We start from the raw sequence: 19,663 nt of genomic DNA, 5'->3' as shown, positions 1-19,663 counted from the left end.
ACATACAATTTAGGAGCGGGACATCAAACCAGAGTCAACTTAAGGCAGTGAAGCTGAAAATATTGTACCCATGGAAGGAAGCTACAAGGCATTGACATGAACAAAAGCAAAAAGATAGTGTTTTATGTCATTACTATAGTTACCAGCAGTTACGTTGCAGAAAGTTTAATATATTGTTTGGCCTTAATCATCGAGACATTGATATTATAATTTTTTTATTGAATGTTTAAAGCATGCAATGTACTTGCAGCCCTGCAAGATAACCCCCCCCACAGTTCCAAAGAGCTCCCCTCAACCATCTGAGAACCCCCCCCCACACACACACACACACACACACACAATGCACAACCAACTACCAAATTAACAAAGCAAAAAAGAAAACAACAAAAACGTCAAGGACAACAAAAATCATAACAGCAAGGCCAACTGAATATGTTTGAGTGCATGTATGGCACTATTTACCCCTGTCCATGTACAGTGGGGAGAACAAGTATTTGATACACTGCCGATTTTGCAGGTTTTCCTACTTACAAAGCATGTAGAGGTCTGTCATTTTTATCATAGGTACACTTCAACTGTGAGAGACGGAATCTAAAACAAAAATCCAGAAAATCACATTGTATGATTTTTTTTAAAAGTTATTAATTAGCATTTTATTGCATGACATAAGTATTTCATCACCTACCAACCAGTAAGAATTCCAGCTATCACAGACCTGTTAGTTTTTTTCTTTAAGAAGCCCTCCTGTTCTCCACTCATTATCTGTATTAACTGCACCTGTTTGAACTCATTACCTGTATAAAAGACACCATCCACACACTCAATCAAACAGATTCCAACCTCTCCACAATGAGAGCTGTGTAAGGACATTAGGGATAACATTTCTCAAAGTACGATCTTTGTCCCCATGCGCAGTTACAAACCATAGTCTGGCTTTTTTATGCCGGTTTTGGAGCAGTGGCTTCATCCTTGCTGAGCGGCCTTTCAGGTTATGTCGATTTAGGACTTGTTTTATTGTGGATGTAGATACTTTAGTACCTGTTTGCTTCAGCATCTTCACAAGGTCCTTTGCTGGTGTTCTGGGATTGATTTTCACTTTTCCCACCAAAGTACGTTCATCTCTAGGAGACAGAATGCATCTCCTTCCTGAGCTGTATGATGGCTGCGTGGTCACATGGTGTTTATACTTGCGGGCTATTGTTTGTACAGATGAACATGGTACCTTCAGGCATTTGGAAATTGCTCCCAAGGATGAACCAGACTAGTGGAAGTCAACATTTTATTTTTTCTGAGGTCTTGGCTGATTTCTTTTGATTTTTTTCCATGATGTCAAGCAAAGAGGCACTGCGTTTGAAGGTAGGCCTTGAAATACATCCACAGGTACACCTCCAATAGACTCAAATTATGTCAATTAGCATACCAGATGCTTCTAAAGCCATGACATAATTTTCTGGAATTTTCCAAGCTGTTTAAAGGCACAGTCATCTTAGTGTATGTAAACTGCTGACCCACTGGAATTGTGATACAGTGAAATAATCTGTCTGTAAACCATTTTTGGAAAAAGTACTTGTCATGCACAAAGTAGATGTCCTACCTGATTTACCAAAACTATAGTTGGTTAACAAGACATTTGTGGAGTGGTTTAAAAACGAATTTTAATGACTCCAATATAAGTGTATGTTTACAGACAACTTCAACTGTATTAACTCATACAGTACATCAAAAATCTCTTTCCAACTATTTTGCAATCTGTATGGCACAGCTGTCAATATCCTCCTGGTCCTCAAATGAACCTGGTATACTTTCCTATTTATGCTATTTTTATTCCACCTCCAACTTTATATTGGACAGACAGACCAGTTCCCTGCCTCCTCCCGCTGCCACCTCCTCCATTTTTGGGGTAATGCTGTAATGAATTGTTTGGATTGAGCGGACCTTCCCGTACAATTCTGATAACTCAATGAAAGACAACTCTACCATTCCAATATACAATATAATTTACAAACAAAATACCCATAAATACAGGTATTTTTTCAACCAGCACATTTGAGTTCAGCCTTAATATTTGTTGTAATATTTGTTCTATCTTTTCAGGGGGATGGAATTGAAATTGTAGCTAGCTCTGCAATGCATTTTTCAAAGAAGCATCATTTTCAATTAATCGAAAATGAGACATGGCAATCTGCACAAAAGGCAAAAAGGCCATTTTTAAACAATGGATTAGCTTTTCTTAGTAATCTACTTGAGAACCATTTAAGGTTCAAGTAAAAACTTTTTAATAAGTGAAGCTTTTAGATAGAGTGGCTATTTTCTTCTGGTTTAGCGTCCCACATAAAGCAATTTTTTTTTTTTAGGAGAGCTGATTTATATATTTTGTGATATGAATACCAAGTATGTCAACTTCACCGTCAGACCATTTTATAGGTAGACTAGAGGGTAATGTAAAAGTTTTATTTTTTAGAGATCAATATGTAATATTCTAAACTAATCATAATTAGGTTTTTGTCCAGAAAAGTTATCTAGATCTTCAATTAAACATTGCAGTGGTCTAGTTTGCAGACTTAATATAAAACTTGAGTCATCCGCATACATGGACACTTTTTTTCTTTTTTTTAAGCCTTGGATTTCTAATCCTCATGTTGTTATTTGATCTGATTTTAATAGCTAGCATTTCGATGGCTATAACGAATAGATATGGTGACAGCGGACACCCTTGAACTCCTCTTGACAATCCAAAACTCTCTGAGAAGTAGCCACTATTTACTATTTTACACCTGGGGTTGTTATGTTACCTTTACCCATTTTATTAGTATCACCGAAATTGAAAAAATCCTGATATTTATAAATAAAATCCAGTCTTACTTTATCAAAGGCCTTTTCAAAATCCGCTATAAATACAAGACTTTGCTTCTTAGATGTTTCATGGTGTACTATTACTTCTATTAGTTGTTGTAAATTATGTCCAATGTATCGTTCATGTAAAAACCTGTCTGATCAGGATGAACAATAGCTGGTAAAACCTTTTTTAATTCTATGCATTTTTTTGCTATGCATTTTGCATCGCAACATTGAAGTGTAAGAGGCCTTCAGTTTTTTAGACTGGATCTTTATATTTGCCATCTGGGTCTTGTTTTAATAATAGTGATATCAGATCTTCCTGCTGAGTACCTGACAGACTACCATTTCTATAGGAGTAGGTAAAACAAGGTAGCAATGGAGCTTCAGGTATATATATATATATATATATATATGAAAAGGGCTTGATATACCTCTACTGGTATGCCATCAAGCCATGGGGTTTTGATATTCTTTGGTTTGTTTTGAAGATGGTGTAATGTTAATGAAGTTGCATTCATATTGTCATTTTCCCACAGTGTTTTTACTAACACACTGGCCTACTTAAATTCCTCTGCCCAAGGACATTTACACGTATGAGAAACGGTAACACCAACAGAACCTTTGCCTACTCTTTTCCCAGCTTAATTGCTTACTGTGGCATAAACAAATGTACTATCTCGGACAGCAGACAGGCAAATTGGCTTGTAATTAATTGTAAGAGATAAACATTTAGCGGACAGCGGAATCCCTTATGTCACACAAAATTGATTCTGTCAGTCCCTCTGTCCGTGGCTATTTGCAGATGTTATTATCAAACAAGTCTCGATCTCACGACAGGAAAGTAATCTTCTCTCCTCTTATACACTACATGACCAAAAGTATAAGGACACTTGCTCATCTCATTCCAAAATCATGGGCATTAATATGGAGTTGGTCCCCCTCCCCCCTTTGCTGCTATAACAGCATCCACGCTTCTGGTAAGGCTTTCCACTAGATGTTGGAACATTGCTGCGGAGACTTGCTTCCATTCAGCCACGAGCATTAGTGTGACCGGGCACTGATGTTGGGCGATTAGGCCTGGCTCACAGTCAGCATTCTAATTCCCAAAGGTGTTCGATGGGGGTTGAGGTCAGGGCTCTGTACAGGCCAGTCAAGTTCTTCCACACCGATCTCGACAAACCATTTCTGTATGGACCTCGTTTTGTGTACTGGGGCATTGTCATGCTGAAACAGGCAAGGGCCTTCCCCAAACTGTTGCCACGAAGTTCGAAGCACAGAATCGTCTAGAATGTCATTGTATGCTGTAGCATTAACATTTCCTGTCACTGGAAGTAAAGGGCCTACCACGGACCATAAACAGCCACAGACCATTATTTATTATTTACAGTTGGTACGATGCATTGGGGGCAGGTAGTGTTCTCGTGGCATCCAGCAAACCCAGATTCGTCCATTCGACTGCCAGATGGTGAAACGTGATTCATCATTCCAGAGAATGCGTTTCCACAGCTCCAGAGTCCAATGGCAGCGAGCTTTATACCACTCCAGCCGACGCTAGGCATTGCGCATGATGATCTTAGGCTTGTGTGCGGCTGCTCAGCCATTGAAACCCATTTCATGAAGCTCCCGACCAACCTTTCTTGTGCTAACGTTGCTTCCAGAGGCAGTTTCGAACTCTGTAGTGAGTGTTGCAACCGAGGACAGACGATTTTTACATGCTTCAGCACTCTGGGGTCCTGTTCTGTGAGCTTGTGTGGCTTACCACTTCGCGTCTGAGCCGTTGTTGCTCCTAGACGTTTCCACTTCACAGTAACAGCACATAGATGACCGGGGCAGCTCTTGACAGGCAGAAATTTGACGAACTGACTTGTTGGAAAGGTGGCATCCTACGAGAGTGCCACATTGAAAGTTGCTGAGCTCTTCAGTAAGGCCATTCTACTGCCAATGTTTGTCTATGGCATGCTTGTGTTCTCGATTTTTATATACCTGTCAGTAACGAGTGTGGCTGAAATAGCCGAATCCACTCATTTGAAGGGCTGTCCACATACTTTAGTATCTATAGTGTAGCCAGTGGTGTAAAGTACCCAATTGTCGTCACTTGAGTAAAAGTAAGAATGCCTTAAAAGAAAATGACAAAAGTGACAGTCACCCAGTAAAATACTATTTGAGTAAAAGTGTTAAAAAAGTATTTGGTTCTAAATATACCAATAGTATAAATCACTTCAAATTCCTTATTATTAAGCAGCCCAGATGGCAAGAATTTCTTGTTTAAAAAAAAAAGGTTTACGGATAGCCAGGGGCACACTTCAACAGTCAGACATAATTTACAAACAAAGCAATTTTGTGAGTCTGCCAGATCAGAGGCAATAGGGATGACCAGGGATGTTATCTTGATAAGTTTGTGAATTGGACAATTTTCCTGTCCTGCTAAGCATTCAAAATGTAATGAGTACTTTTGGGTGTCAGGGAAAATGTTTAGATTAAGATTAACATTTATTTTCTTTAGGAATGTAGTCAGTGGGGCGATTTTAGCATGTAAATCTTGGTGTGGCAAAAAAAGATGCATGCCAGCAAAGCCACAATACATTAATTGCACTCTAAAGGTGACAAACGGTGCCCACAAACTGTTGGGACAGCTTTATGTAGGCCCTAATAGTAGAGTCCCAACAGCAGTCCCAACACCTTGAACTGCTACACCTGGCTATCAGCAGAGCCTTGTCTGGCAGCGAAACAGTTCATTCAGCCTCATTTACTGCCTTTTTAAGATGCATAGCTGATATGGCTGACTTGTTTAAACAAATGTGGTTTCTTCTGAGAATTGAGATGTACACACTATGGCATAAGGGAAAGACGAGCGTATAAGAGGCAATCATCATTTAGATTAAGACAATGACGGACGTTGTCAATATAACTATTTGTAAAGCACTTTTGAAATGTACAGCAACAGAATTCAGAACATGGGCCGTTTTACAGTATTCTCCCTGTACACCAAGTCAGAACCATAGGATAAATAACGGGACAATGAAAGCTCTTACAATTTTTGATGATTACATTTCTCTAAAATAGGCTACATGTGCATGCACGTGTACCACCAAGTCAGAAAAGTTGGCGAAATTAAGAGGGGTAAATGGACCGAATTATTAGGGTGAGGCAGATGGGCTATGAACAGCTTACTACAAAACATACATTTAGTATTAATTTCTTAGCTACAGCATACATATCTCCCTGGTATGCTGCTGCATAAATGTAATATGCAAGACATTTTTGGACTCTCCTTGTTGTGCTGTGCTCACTTCCTTCCAAACCACTCATTGTTAAATTTTTATGGCCGATGGGTATCGACATGTTTTATCTATAATGTCTCTTCATTATTTCTCTTCATATGACAAGGATTGAAAAGGATTTGCCAGTAGCTTGTCGGCTTGATTCATGATGACTGATGGCTAAGATTTTGAAAGTATGATGTTGACATGATCAGTCCAATCAAAGCGACTGTACATATAGTGTGATTTGATGTTTTATCTGTGGCCAATGACCTTGAGCCTTCTTGGATGGGCACGGATAATTTAGAGCTGGCGGGATTTTTCATGCATCAGCAGGACAGAGAACCTACTTCTGGTAAGACGAGTGGTGGGAGAGTGTGTCTCTTTGTCAATAACAGCTGGTGCGCGATGTCTAATGTTAAAGAAGTCTCGAGGTATTGCTCGCCTTAGGTAGAGTATCTTAGGATAAGCTGTAGAACATACCATCTACCAAGGGTTCTTATCTGTATTATTCATATTTGTACGTTTACCACCACAAACCCATGCTGGCACTAAGACCGCACTCAACTAGAAGCGGCACTCCTAGTGGCCGGGGACTTTAATGCAGGCAAACTTAAATCTGTTTTACCTCATTTCTTCCAGCATGTCACATGTGCAACCAGAGGGAAAAAACTCTAGAACACCTTTTCGCCACACAGAGATGCATACAAAGTTCTCAATTGCCCTCCATTTGGCAAATCTGACCATAATTCTATCCTCCTGATTCCTGCTTTACAAGCAAAAACTAAAGCAGGAAGTACCAGTGACTCGCTCACTACGGAAGTGGTCAGATGATGCGGATGCTACGCTAAAGGACTGTTTTGCTAGCACAAACTGGAATATTTTATCTGATTCCTCCAATGGCATTGAGGAATATACCACCTCAGTCATCATCTTCTTCAATAGGTGCATCGACGACATACGTTTCCCAACCAGAAGCCATGGATTACAGGCAACATCCGCATCGAGCTAAAGGCTAGAGCTGCTGCTTTCAAGTAGCGGGATACTAATCCGGACTCTTGTAAGAAATCCCGCTATGCCCACAGATGAACCATCAAACAAGCAAAGCGTCAATACAGGATTAAGATTGAATCCTACTGCACCGGCTCTGACGCTTGTCGGCTGTGGCAGGGCTTGAAAACTATTACGGACTACAAAGGGAGACCCAGCCGCGAGCTGCCCAGTGATGCAAGCCTACCAGACAAGCTAAATGCCTTGTATGCTCGCTTCGTGGAAAGCAACACTGAAGCGAGCTTGAGAGCACCAGCTGTTCCAGACAACTGTGTGATCACGCTCTCCATAGCCGATGTGAGCAAGACCTTTAAAACAGGTCCACATACACAAAGCCGAGGGGCCAGACAGCTTACCAGGATGTGTACTCGAAGCATGCGTGGACCAACTGGCAAGTGTCTTCCCTGACATTTTCAACCTCTCCCTGACCGAGTCTGTAAAACCTACATGTGTTTCAAGCAGATCACCATAGTCTCGGTCCCCAAGGACGCGAAGGTAACCTGTGTAAATGATTACCACCTCGTAGCACTCAATTCGGTAGCCATGAAGTGCTTTGAAAGGCTGGTCATGGCTCACAGCATCATCCCTGATACCCGAGACCCACTCCAATTTGCATACTGCCCCAACAGATCTACAGATGATGCAATCTCAATCGCCCTTCTCCATCTGGACAAAAGGAACATCTATGTGAGAATGCTGTTAATTGACTACAGCTCAGAGTTCAACACCATAGTGCCCATGAAGCTCATCACTAAGCTAAGGACCCAGGGACTAAACATCTCCCTCTACAACTGGATCACCTCCTTCTGCAACTGGATCCTGGACTTCCTGATGGGCCGCCCCCAGGTGGTAAGGGTAGGCAATAATACATTTGCCATGCTGATCCTCAACACTTGTGCCCCTCGGGGTGCGTGCTTAGTCCCCTCCTGTATTCCCTGTTCAACCATGACTGCGGGGCCAAACAACTAAAACACCATCATTAAATTTGCTGACACAACAGTGGTAGGCCTGGTTACCGACAACGATGAGACAGCCTATAGGAAGGAGGTCAGAGACCTGGCAGTGTGGTGCCAGGACAACAACCTCTCCCTCAACGTGATCAAGACAAAGGAGATGATCGTTGACTACAGGAAAAGGCGGGCCGAACAGGCCCCCATTTAACATCGACGGGGCTGTAGTGGAGCTGGTCGAGAGCTTCAAGTTCCTTGGCGTCCACATCACAAACCAACTATCATGGTCCAAACCCACCAAGACAGTCGTGAAGAGGGCACGACAACACCTTTTCCCCCTCAGGAGACTGAAAAGATTTGGCATGGGTCCCTAGATCCTTAAAAAGTTCTACAGCTGCACCATCGAGAGCATCCTGACCGGTTGTATCACTGCCTGGTATGGCAACTGCTCGGCATCTGACCGTAAGAAGCTACAGAATGTAGTGCATACGGCCCAGTACATCACTGGGGCCAAGCTTCCTGCCATCCAGGACCTATATACTAGGCGGTGTCAGGAAGGCCCTAAAAATTGTCAGACTCCAGCCACCCAAGCCAATGACTGTTCTCCCTGCTACCGCACGGTAAGCGATACCGAAGCGACCAAGTCTAGGACCAAAAGGCTCCTTAACAGGTTCTATCCCCAAGCCATAAGACTGCTGAACAATTAATCAAATGGGTACCCAGACTATTTACATTGACACCCCCCCTTTTTTTTTTTTATTTATTTGGTAAATATAAGTCTATTTCTTGAAATGCATTGTTGGTTAAGGGCTTGTAAGTAAGCATTTCATGGTAAGTATTGTATTTGGCGCATGTGACACAGTTTGATTTGAAATAGTAAAGTACAGGTACCCCAGAAAATAATTAAGTAATACTTTAAAGTATTTTAATTTATGTACTTTACACCACTGAGTGTAGCTCTATAGATGGAGCCTGCCTCAGGGATAGAGACCCCCCTATATCAAAGTCTTGATAGTATTCAGACTTTTGACCCTTGCCACTGACTCTACAGATCACAGCCATAGGTGTCTGGATAAATTATAGCCAGACGTTCTCCACCACGGGACGAGGAGATATTGTTGCACCTGTCTCCACATTGACTGATGATGCTACTGATGGCTGTCAGAAACTGACAATGCAATTCATTCACTTTGTTTGTTTTTTGTTTGTTTTGGTCGTGATGTATTCAGTTTCCTGTACTGCATTTGAAAAGACCATAATGTCAGAGAGATGCCAAATGGAAGTAGGATCTCCTTTTAAGTCCGTACCAGGGACCGGAGAGCTAAACAGTGTAAAGGCCTAGTAAGACTGGAAGATTTGCATCAAAGTACTATTTTTTTTCTTACTTTAAATCTATTTACCATTGTTTTATTTAGCATTTCAATTTGGCATGAAGGCATGAAACCGCTGATTTAGGATGACCCTCACAATTAAACAACTTTAATCGGTCAACAACTTGATTCCCTCTCTCATTGTGTCCAACGCAGGGCCAAAGAAGACACTGTGTGTTACTATGGAAACAGGGGCAGCGCCGAACCCATCCGTCTAAATCCAGGTCTGTTTTTCTTAATGTGGAATTGCTTGTACTATTGTTCTATATCATTGCACCATACAAGCCATGCTGTTGAATGATAAACCTTTATGTATGCAGGATGGGTTTTGACTATGAGACTATACCTCTGTATGTGAGTGCATGTTTTGGGGGATAACATGAACGTTTGGAGCAACTTCTATTCTCTAGCAATGCTGTATGTGTATGCTCCAGCAGGAATCTATGGTTTGAGTAACTCCCTGTTGGAGACCCCATGGAGGAAGCTGCAGCATGGGAAGAGACTGTTCACCAGTGTAGTGAACCAGACACTGCCTTGTGACAGCCTGGTCCATGATCTACTCAACGTCCTCAACAACGAGGAGCTGTGAGTTCACCACGCACTTGGTATCAATAATAAAATCAATGTGACACTGTAAACACTTCATCAATAAATGTACCTGTGCACTGTATCAAAACACTTCACATGAAGACACATTCTTGTACACTGTGTGATGCACGTTGGCATTTATTGGGATGGCTCGTGTACTGGAGGCAGCTCTACAGGGTAGTCCCTTGCGGGCACAGCCACAAACGATTTAAAGCCAATTTTGACTTTGCAGCTGGTGGAAATCACTCAGGTCTGCCTCCAGGACAAGATTCATGTCAATAAACGACCTGCCAGTGCGGACCCCACACTCTAGTTTTCGTTTACATTTTAATGCCATCGATGTGGCACAGCGTAATATACAGTACCAGTCAAAAGTTAGAACACTTAAAAATATATATATCATTGTATTACTATTTTCTACATTGTAGAATAATAATCAAGACGTCAACTATGAAATTACACATATGGAATCATGTAGTAACCCAAAAAAGGTGTTTATTTTTTTAGGTGCTTAGTTTCCACCCTTTGCATTGATGACAGCTTTGCACACTCTTGGCCTTCTCTCAACCATCTTCATGACGTAGTCACCTGGAATGCATTTCAATTAACAGGTGTGCCTTGTTAATTTGTGGAATTTCTTTCCTTAATGCATTTGAGACAATCAGTTGTATTGTGACAAGGTAGGGGTGGGATACAGGAGATAACCCTATTTGGTAAAATACCAAGTCCATATTATGACCAGAACAGCTCAAATTTCAAAGCGAAACGACAGTCCATTACTTTAAGACCATGAAGGTCAGTCAATACGGAACATTTCAAGAACTTTGAAAGTTTCTTCAGTCGCAAAAACCAGACCGCCACAGGAAAGGAAGACCCAGAGTTACCTCTGCTGCAGAGGATAAGTTCATTACAGTGACAAGCCTCAGAAATTGCAGCCCAAATAAATGCTTTACAGAGTTCAAGTGACAGACACTTCTCAACATCAACTATTCAGAGGAGACTGCATGAATCAGGCCTTCATGGTAGAATTGCTGCAAAGAAACCACTACTAAAGGACACCAATAAGAAGAGACTTGCTTGGGCCAAGAAACACGAGCAATGGACATTAGACCAGTGGAAATCTATCCAAATGAGAGTTTTGGTTCCAACCGCCGTGTCTTTGTGAGACGCAGAGTAGTTGAACGGATGATCTCCGCATGTGTGGTTCCCACCGTGAAGCATGGAGGTGATGGTGTGGGGGTGCTTTGCTGGTGACACTGTCTGTGATTTACAATTCAAGGCACACTTAACCAGCATGGCTACCACAGCATTCTGCAGTGACACGCCATCCCATCTGGTTTGCGCTTAGTGGGACTATCAGTTGTTTTTCAACAAGTGATCAGCATATGTGGGAATTACTTCAAGACTGTTGGAAAAGCATTCCAGGTGAAGCTGGTTGAGATAATGCCAAGAGTGTGCAAAGCTGTCAAGATAAAGGGTGGCTACTTTGAAGAATCTAAAATATAAAACATATATTTTGATGTGTTTAACACTTTTTTTGGTTGCTTACATGATTTCATAAGTATTATTCTACAATGTAGAAAATAGTCAAAATAAAGAGAAACACTTAGGTGTATAACTTTTGACTGGTACTGTATATTAAAACATAAACCTGCACAGGGCGCGACATTAACGCTTGTCCTCTTGTCCGGGACAAGTTTTTTTTTCTTAATGACAGACAAGAGAATATAGATTTGAGTTGTCTAAATGGACATGTTAAGGAAATCACACAATCAAAATATCAAACGATTATTCCAATCAGAATTGGATCAGAAGCCGACATTGGAATTTATCCACATAATTAAAAAAGCCTACATGTCAATGTGTGTGCTCACACGAGGGAGGCGCCAGGAAATGTAGCCCAACTTGAATAACTTTTAATTACATAAATATAGGCTAAAACGCCCATCATGTTTGACATATATAATATGTCAAGGATACCAAGGATAATTAACGTTTTAAGGCTTGATTCTGTCATTTTTGAGGCACGGTTCGTTCCGCTCAAATGGTCACAAGACCGGAGAGTAAAGAACAGTGCTTGTTACACATCACCCACCTTGAATCTGAGCCGAGGCGGTCTGCATATTGAAACTACTAAATCATGAACTTAATCGTTTAAAACCTGGACGTTTTATGTCATTTTATGAAGCATATTTTGTTTCTAAGTTGCCTAGACAAAATAAGACCATAGGCATGACTGTTGCTCGTAACATATTTGAGAGTAACAAACAAGGACCTCTAAATGTCTAAATATGCTCACTCATTATGGGTTTGCGAGTACCACACGTGGACATTCCACATGGCTACGTGAGGTACAAATGTGAACACTCAATATGACTTGGAGAAAGTATAGTCCTGCACACATTACGTGAATGTGAAATTGGAAAAAATAAGTACACGGCTTTTGCTGGAATCCTGCTCTTTTATCTCAACTTAATTGCAAAGCTTTTAGTCAGTGAACTTTTGCTCTCCAGACAGCGCATACCTTTCTCTCTTAACAGGTTTGCCAGCTTCAGAATGTACATCATGTTCTTCCGAAACTTACTTTGTCGTATTATATAACTCAATTTTTTGTTACTTTCAGTTCAGTAATAACTTTCTATTCAGTGTACAGTTTTTTTCCCCCCCCATTCACCTAGTAACATTAAAGTTGTGCTAAAGAGTTATACTTTTACAGTTGGTTCCCATCCAAAAGGAGGTTTGAATAAGAATTTGAGAACAGTGTATTTTCTCAGTACAGTACATTTGGAAAGTATTCAGACCCCTTCCCTTTGTCCACATTTTGTAACGTTACAGCCTTATTACATTTTTTTTCTCATCAATCTACACACTACCCCATAATAATAATAATAAAGGGAAAACTGGTTTTTAGTGTTAGCATATTTATTTAAAAAATGAAAACATACCTTATTTACATAAGAATTCAGACCCTTTGCTATGATATTTCCATTGATTGTCCTTGAGATGTTTCTACAATTTGATTGGAGTCCACCTGTGGTAAATTCAATTGATTGGACATGACTTGGAAAGGCAAACACCTGTCTATATAAGGTCCCACAGTTGACAGTGCATGTCATAGCAAAAACCAAGTCATGTGGTCAAAGGAATTGTCTGTAGAGCTCCGAGACAGGATTGTGTCGAGGCACAGATCTGGGGAAGGGTAGCATAAAATGGCAGCAGCATTGTAGGTCCCCAAGAACACAGTAGCCCTCATCATGCTTAAATGGAAGAAGTTTAGAACCACCAAGACCACCGCTCAACCAAACTGAGAAATAGGGAGAACGGCCTTGGTCAGGGAGGTGACCAAGATCCCGATGGTCACTCTGATAGAGCTCCAGAGTTCCTCTGTGAAGATGGTAGAAGCTTCCAGAAGGACAACTATCTCTTCAGCACTCCACTAATCAGGCCTTTTATGGTAGAGTGGCCAGATGGGAGCCACTCCTCAGTAAAAGGCACATGACCGCCCGCTTGGAGTTTGCGAAAGGCACCTTAAGACTCTCAGACCATGAGAAAATATTTTCTGTTCTGATGAAACCGAGATTGAACTATTTGGCCTGAATGCCAAGCGTCACGTCTGGAGGAAACATGCCAACATCCCTATGGTGAAACATGGTGGTGGCATCATGCTGTGGGTATGTTTTTCAACGGCAGGGACTGAGAGACTAGTTAGGATGAGGAAAGGATGAACGGAGATCCTTGATGAAAACCTGCTCCAGAGTGAAGGTTCACCTTACAACAAGACAACGACCCTAAGCACACAACCAAGACAACGCAGGAATGGCTTCGGGACAAGCCTCTGAATGTTCTTGAGTGGCCAGCCAGTGACCGGACTTGAAACCGATCTAACATCTCTGGGGAGACCTGAAAATAGCTTTGCAGCGACACTCTCCATCCAACCTGACAGAGCTTGAGAGGATTTGCAGAGAATGGGAGAAACTCCTCAAATACAGGTGTGCCAACCTAGTAGCATCATACCCAAGAAGACTGAAATAAAGGGTCTGAATTATGTGGGTCATTCACTTATGTGAATGTGATATTTCAGTTTTGCATTTTTTATAAATTAGCAAACATGCCTAGACACCTGTTTTTGCTTGCTCATTATGAATCATTGTGTTGATAGATGTGGGGAGAATTTAAAATATATACAGTGCCTTGCGAAAGTATTTGGCCCCCTTGAACTTTGCGACCTTTTGCCACATTTCAGGCTTCAAACATAAAGATATAAAACTGTATTTTTTTTGTGAAGAATCAACAACAAGTGGGACACAATCATGAAGTGGAACGACATTTATTGGATATTTCAAACTTTTTTAACAAATCAAAAACTGAACAATTGGGCGTGCAAAATTATTCAGCCCCTTTACTTTCAGTGCAGCAAACTCTCTCCAGAAGTTCAGTGAGGGTCTCTGAATGATCCAATGTTGACCTAAATGACTAATGATGATAAATACAATCCACCTCTGTGTAATCAAGTCTCCGTATAAATGCACCTGCACTGTGATAGTCTCAGAGGTCCGTTAAAAGCGCAGAGAGCATCATGAAGAACAAGGAACACACCAGGCAGGTCCGAGATACTGTTGTGAAGAAGTTTAAAGCCGGATTTGGATACAAAATGATTTCCCAAGCTTTAAACATCCCAAGGAGCACTGTGCAAGCGATAATATTGAAATGGAAGGAGTATCAGACCACTGTAAATCTACCAAGACCTGGCCGTCCCTCTAAACTTTCAGCTCATACAAGGAGAAGACTGATCAGAGATGCAGCCAAGAGGCCCATGATCACTCTGGATGAACTGCAGAGATCTACAGCTGAGGTGGGAGACTCTGTCCATAGGACAACAATCAGTCGTATATTGCACAAATCTGGCCTTTATGGAAGAGGGGCAAGAAGAAAGCCATTTCTTAAAGATATCCATAAAAAGTGTCGTTTAAAGTTTGCCACAAGCCACCTGGGAGACACACCAAACATGTGGAAGAAGGTGCTCTGGTCAGATGAAACCAAAATTGAACTTTTTGGCAACAATGCAAAATGTTATGTTTGGCGTAAAAGCAACACAGCTCATCACCCTGAACACACCATTCGGACATTTCACGTTCTTAAAATAAAGTGTTGATCCTAACTGACCTAAGACACTGAATTTTTACTCTGATTAAATGTCAGGAATTGTGAAAAACTGAGTTGAAATGTATTTGGTTAAAGTGTATGTAAACTTCTGACTTCAACTGTATATACGTATGTGTGTATGTATATGTAATCCATTTGAGAATCATCTTAATACTTTCCGAATGCACTGTACATCCCTGACTCTGTTACAAAACTCTTAAGTAAAGAGAAGGTTTGAGTGAGAACGGATTCTTTCTCTATTCTTCAGGAACACCCCTGACCCAGCCCAGGAGAGCCAGGGTGAAGGGTACAGCAGCCCCATGCTCCGGGCCCTGTCCTCTGTGTGTGTTCGCTCCCCGCATTACGGCACAAGGTCAGATTCCTCCCTGTCCCTGACAGCAATTAGCTTGGCCAGAGTCACAATATAATAGTGGCCTATAAACCTTGCCAATGTCCCACATAGTGTTGTTATTTAATTCTGTGGTCATGGTCTCACCAATTAGCTCTCCCATTTGTCATGCGGGGCCTGCCCTCAGGGGAAGGCTGTGCTGGAGGGTGTGAGAGCAGGGTCATATTCATAGGGTACATGGGAAAACAAAAACAATTGTTTATTTGACAAATCTATTGTCATATTCATTGGTGCACACCGTAGCAAACGGGAAACGTTTTGTGAACGAAAACGAGTTTCTTATTGGACAAATCCAGGTAGTACCTTTTTTGTTTCAGTCCATGTTGCTCTGTTTGGTGCATAATGAATACGCCCCATACATCATACAGCCCCTTGTGCATATAATCTCATCTATAACCAGCCTGCCCTCTGGCCTCGAAGTCGTGTGATTATGAAAGGTGATTGGGGAACTCCAGAATCACAATGTTTTCCCCATATTTGAAATGCACAAGCCACTCTTGTTTTTACCCCTCTATTATTTCTGATGTTTTGTCTTCCTGTTTCAGGACCAATACCATTATCCTAATAGACGCATCAGGGAATGTGACCTTCACAGAGCGCACCATGCTCAACTGTGACGTCAGCCAATGGAGCACAAGCTCTTTCCAGTTCAAAATCCAGAACTGAAGACTGCTATATGGGAATCACACTCTGTGCCTTTCTGCATCCAACCTCCTCCCTATCCCTCCTTCTTCCACAGCAAGCTCTGGCTTCACAATAGTGAAATGAACATGAAGATTGATTTGCTATTTAAAATGGTGGTGGGAGAGAGTCAAATTATGGCACTTTTTTTCAGAGAGATTGATGCACTGTTCATGTAATTGTCTTTGGGGAATACGTTTTAGCTTGACTTAGACGTGTGAATTAATTAAATCATACATAATGGGTGCTATTCTTATTTTGTTAATTGGATTAAAATATTATTTTGAGGTGTGTGCTTAAGTGTATTGCCAAAGAACAAATGTAATTTAATAACCAAAGTAAATTATTTACATCTATTTTCTCAACACTGGCTTTGTGGCTCAGTCTGCCTTCTACTAGCCATGTTTGTTTGTATCTTCAGTTGAAGTGTAAAATGCTAACACTCTTAGAAGCAGCAGCAGCCATCAATATCCTTCTAAAATTCTGTAATAAGAATGACTGGTTTGGGTTCCTCAAGTCAGGTGTTTAACTTTTCTGTGACAGAATTATGAAGGCATATTGCAACAGCCTGCCTTATAGAATAATAGTTCATTGCCACAGATTTTGACTTTGCGACAGAGGTTTGCTTGTTAAGTAAAACAGAGGAAAGCACTTCAAATGTTTTTCTATGTGGTAATCAAAGTGTTTTTCTTTGTTTTCCTGCCTTGTTCCACATACTGCATAGGAGAGACATTTCACAGCAAGGAAAACAAACTAAAAGGATTATTTTTGTCACTCACATCTGCAGTGTTCGGGTTTCTGGTTTAAACATTTATTCACATTTGTGAGAGTTACAATGGAGAGTGGCTGTTACAAATTGTGTTGATGTTCCGCCAATGATGAGGATCCTTCAGTGGTTTTCTAAGTTTTATGTTACTGACCTCCGGTATCCGTAGAAGTTCAGAAACCTCTGTTTACCACATCACTGGTGTCTTGATATAAATTGTGAATATATTACTTTTAATCTGTATTTATATAAACATTTTTTTGTGTTTGCAGAACACGGGAGTCGTTATAGAACTCCAGCAAAAAATGGCTAGCTGCATGTTGCTTATGAGTGCATTTCACACAACTTTTAGATTTTAAGGCTTTTGTGAATGTTCTGCTTCATACACTGCTCAAAAAAATAAAGGGAACACTAAAATAACACATCCTAGAGCTGAATGAATGAAATATTCTTTACATAGTTGAATATGCTTACAACAAAATCGCACAAAATGAATCAATGGAAATCCAATTGATCTACCCATGGAGGTCTGGATTTGGAGTCACACTCAAAATTAAAGTGGACTACAGGCTGATCCAACTTTGATGTAATATCCTTAATAAAACAAGTCAAAATGAGGCTCAGTAGTGTGCGTGGCCTCCACGTGCCTGTATGACCTCCCTACAATGCCTGGGCATGCTCCTGATGAGGTGGCGGATGGTCTCCTGAGGGATCTCCTCCCAGACCTGGACTAAAGCATCTGCCAACTCATGGACAGTCTGTGGTGCAACGTGGCGTTGGTGGATGGAGCGAGACATGATGTCCCAGATGTGCTCAATTGGATTCAGGTCTGGGGAACAGGCGGGCCAGTCCATAGCATCAATGCCTTCCTCTTGCAGGAACTGCTGACACACTCCAGCCACATGAGGTCTAGCATTGTCTTGCATTAGGAGGAACCCAGGGCCAACCGCACCAGCATATGGTCTCACAAGGGGTCTGAGGATCTCATCTCGGTACCTAATGGCAGTCAGGCCATTTGCACAACAGCATGTGAAATTGATTGTCAACAGAAGTGTGATTGACTTGGAGTTACATTGTGTTTAAGTGTTCCCTTTATTTTTCTGAGCAGTGTATAATGTTGGTGTCATCATCGCAAATCAACTGCATTATACTTCAACCAGTAAAATGGCTCTTAGTGTTAGGGTTGCGTCAATTCGAATCTGGTATCAGGATAAATATGACATTGAGTCACCGATTGTATACTATGTATTTTTTATTAGCTAAGCAATAAGTGGTAAATGCAGTTTTCGTATATACGGGCTCTCTGTCCCACCTTGCAGGGCAAACAGAGAACTGACTCGTTCCTGACTAAGATATTATAATATACTCTGAACAGAGGTAGTTCCTGCTTCCGAGCCGGCCTGTCAGAGTAGACTGGGCGTGGTTTAAACTCACCCAGCCTATCGTTGATTGTTGGCGCAGAGGCTGGTCCCAGCCCCCTAAGCACTTCAGCAGTCAGTCGTTGTAGCTGTGTAGAATATACAGTTATCAGGCACCTGGCTCCTGTTATCTAACAAAAGACCATTTGTTCTCGCAACACTACGTTCTGAATGTGCCCCCCCAACAAGTCAACAGTTCCTGTCTTCGTGTTATTCTGTATTATTCCATCATGAGAAAGGCCCATGGCCCTGAAACTGTTAACAATGTTTCAAGTCAGCTATGTTGCATAACACATACATACATCCACACAAGCCAACAGCAGATAATATTCAATCACATATATGGTAACGGGCTATAGTGCATAACAAAAGCTAGCCAATGTCAATGAGCGTTAGCATTCTAGCTAACAATTGCTGCATCCAAAATACTTATTTGCAAAGATCACAACCAAATATAATTTTAGCGATTGTTAAAGCAAGAATCAAAGCATCATTGTAAGCGTATGAGAACCCCAAAAGTTATTTTGTTTAGAAGTAATAAAAGGGTAAATCTAGGCTGTGTTGAATTTGCGCAGGTGACCGTCAACAGTAGCGCACGTCTATGCGTTACGTCAGTGTCGTATACTGGAAAAGGGTCTATTGCAAATGTTATGTATTCTTTCAAGAATAGATCTGATAAGGCAATTTTTTTTGACAATCGCAAGTTTATTAACGCAATGTCGTGTATGGTTTGTCGCTGAATAAACTGCCATTGTAACGGTTGTCACAGTTTCTATGTTTAAATATTGATTCTTATGTAATTTGCAGAAACTTTTGAATCTTCAGTAAACACGATGGGTGTGTCTGAGTGTTGTTCAGAGGCTCTATGAAGGTTAGAAACAGCAGGGTTCTCATTTTAGGAGACTATGCAGATACAATTGCATACAATGTTTAATGTATTATGTTTTTCTTGTTTCACTGATCGCTACTTTGCATACAATTTTACTGGTGAAGACAGTGGGTGAAGATGATTGCCATCCAGCGTCAGTATGTGGCCACTGCAATTCGCAACCCAATTGTGCCTACCGTTCTCATTGGTCAACTGTGATCTATTCTAATGTTTGATTGGTCGATTTATTCCCGCAGTGAGGCAAAGGCCTGCCTTTGTCGGTTGTTGATTAGTGTGCCCACGTAGAACTAAATGGCGATTGG

The 19,663-nt window shown here is 41.2% G+C and overlaps 1 protein-coding gene across 3 annotated transcripts in view; it reads left to right on the top strand.

Moving 5' to 3' along the window:
- The window catches only part of LOC109881824 (transport and Golgi organization 2 homolog), a 57,790-nt gene extending 38,557 nt beyond the window's left edge, over positions 1-19,233 (top strand). For 2 of the 3 annotated variants that reach the window (XM_020473930.2, XM_020473939.2), the window contains exons 6-9: positions 9,625-9,692; positions 9,903-10,053; positions 15,467-15,571; positions 16,153-19,233. In XM_020473930.2, the coding sequence (XP_020329519.1) occupies positions 9,625-9,692; positions 9,903-10,053; positions 15,467-15,571; positions 16,153-16,273 (445 nt within the window). In that variant the 3' untranslated portion in view covers positions 16,274-19,233. The remainder of the gene's footprint in view (positions 1-9,624; positions 9,693-9,902; positions 10,054-15,466; positions 15,572-16,152) is intronic. The other variant, XM_020473946.2, reaches the window with a different exon arrangement.
- Positions 19,234-19,663: the final 430 nt, after the last annotated feature.

Source organism: Oncorhynchus kisutch, linkage group LG3, assembly GCF_002021735.2.
Source record: "Oncorhynchus kisutch isolate 150728-3 linkage group LG3, Okis_V2, whole genome shotgun sequence".
Lineage (NCBI taxonomy): Eukaryota > Metazoa > Chordata > Actinopteri > Salmoniformes > Salmonidae > Oncorhynchus > Oncorhynchus kisutch.
Note: the sequence above shows the minus strand (reverse complement) of the source record. Positions and strands in the feature narration are given on the sequence as shown.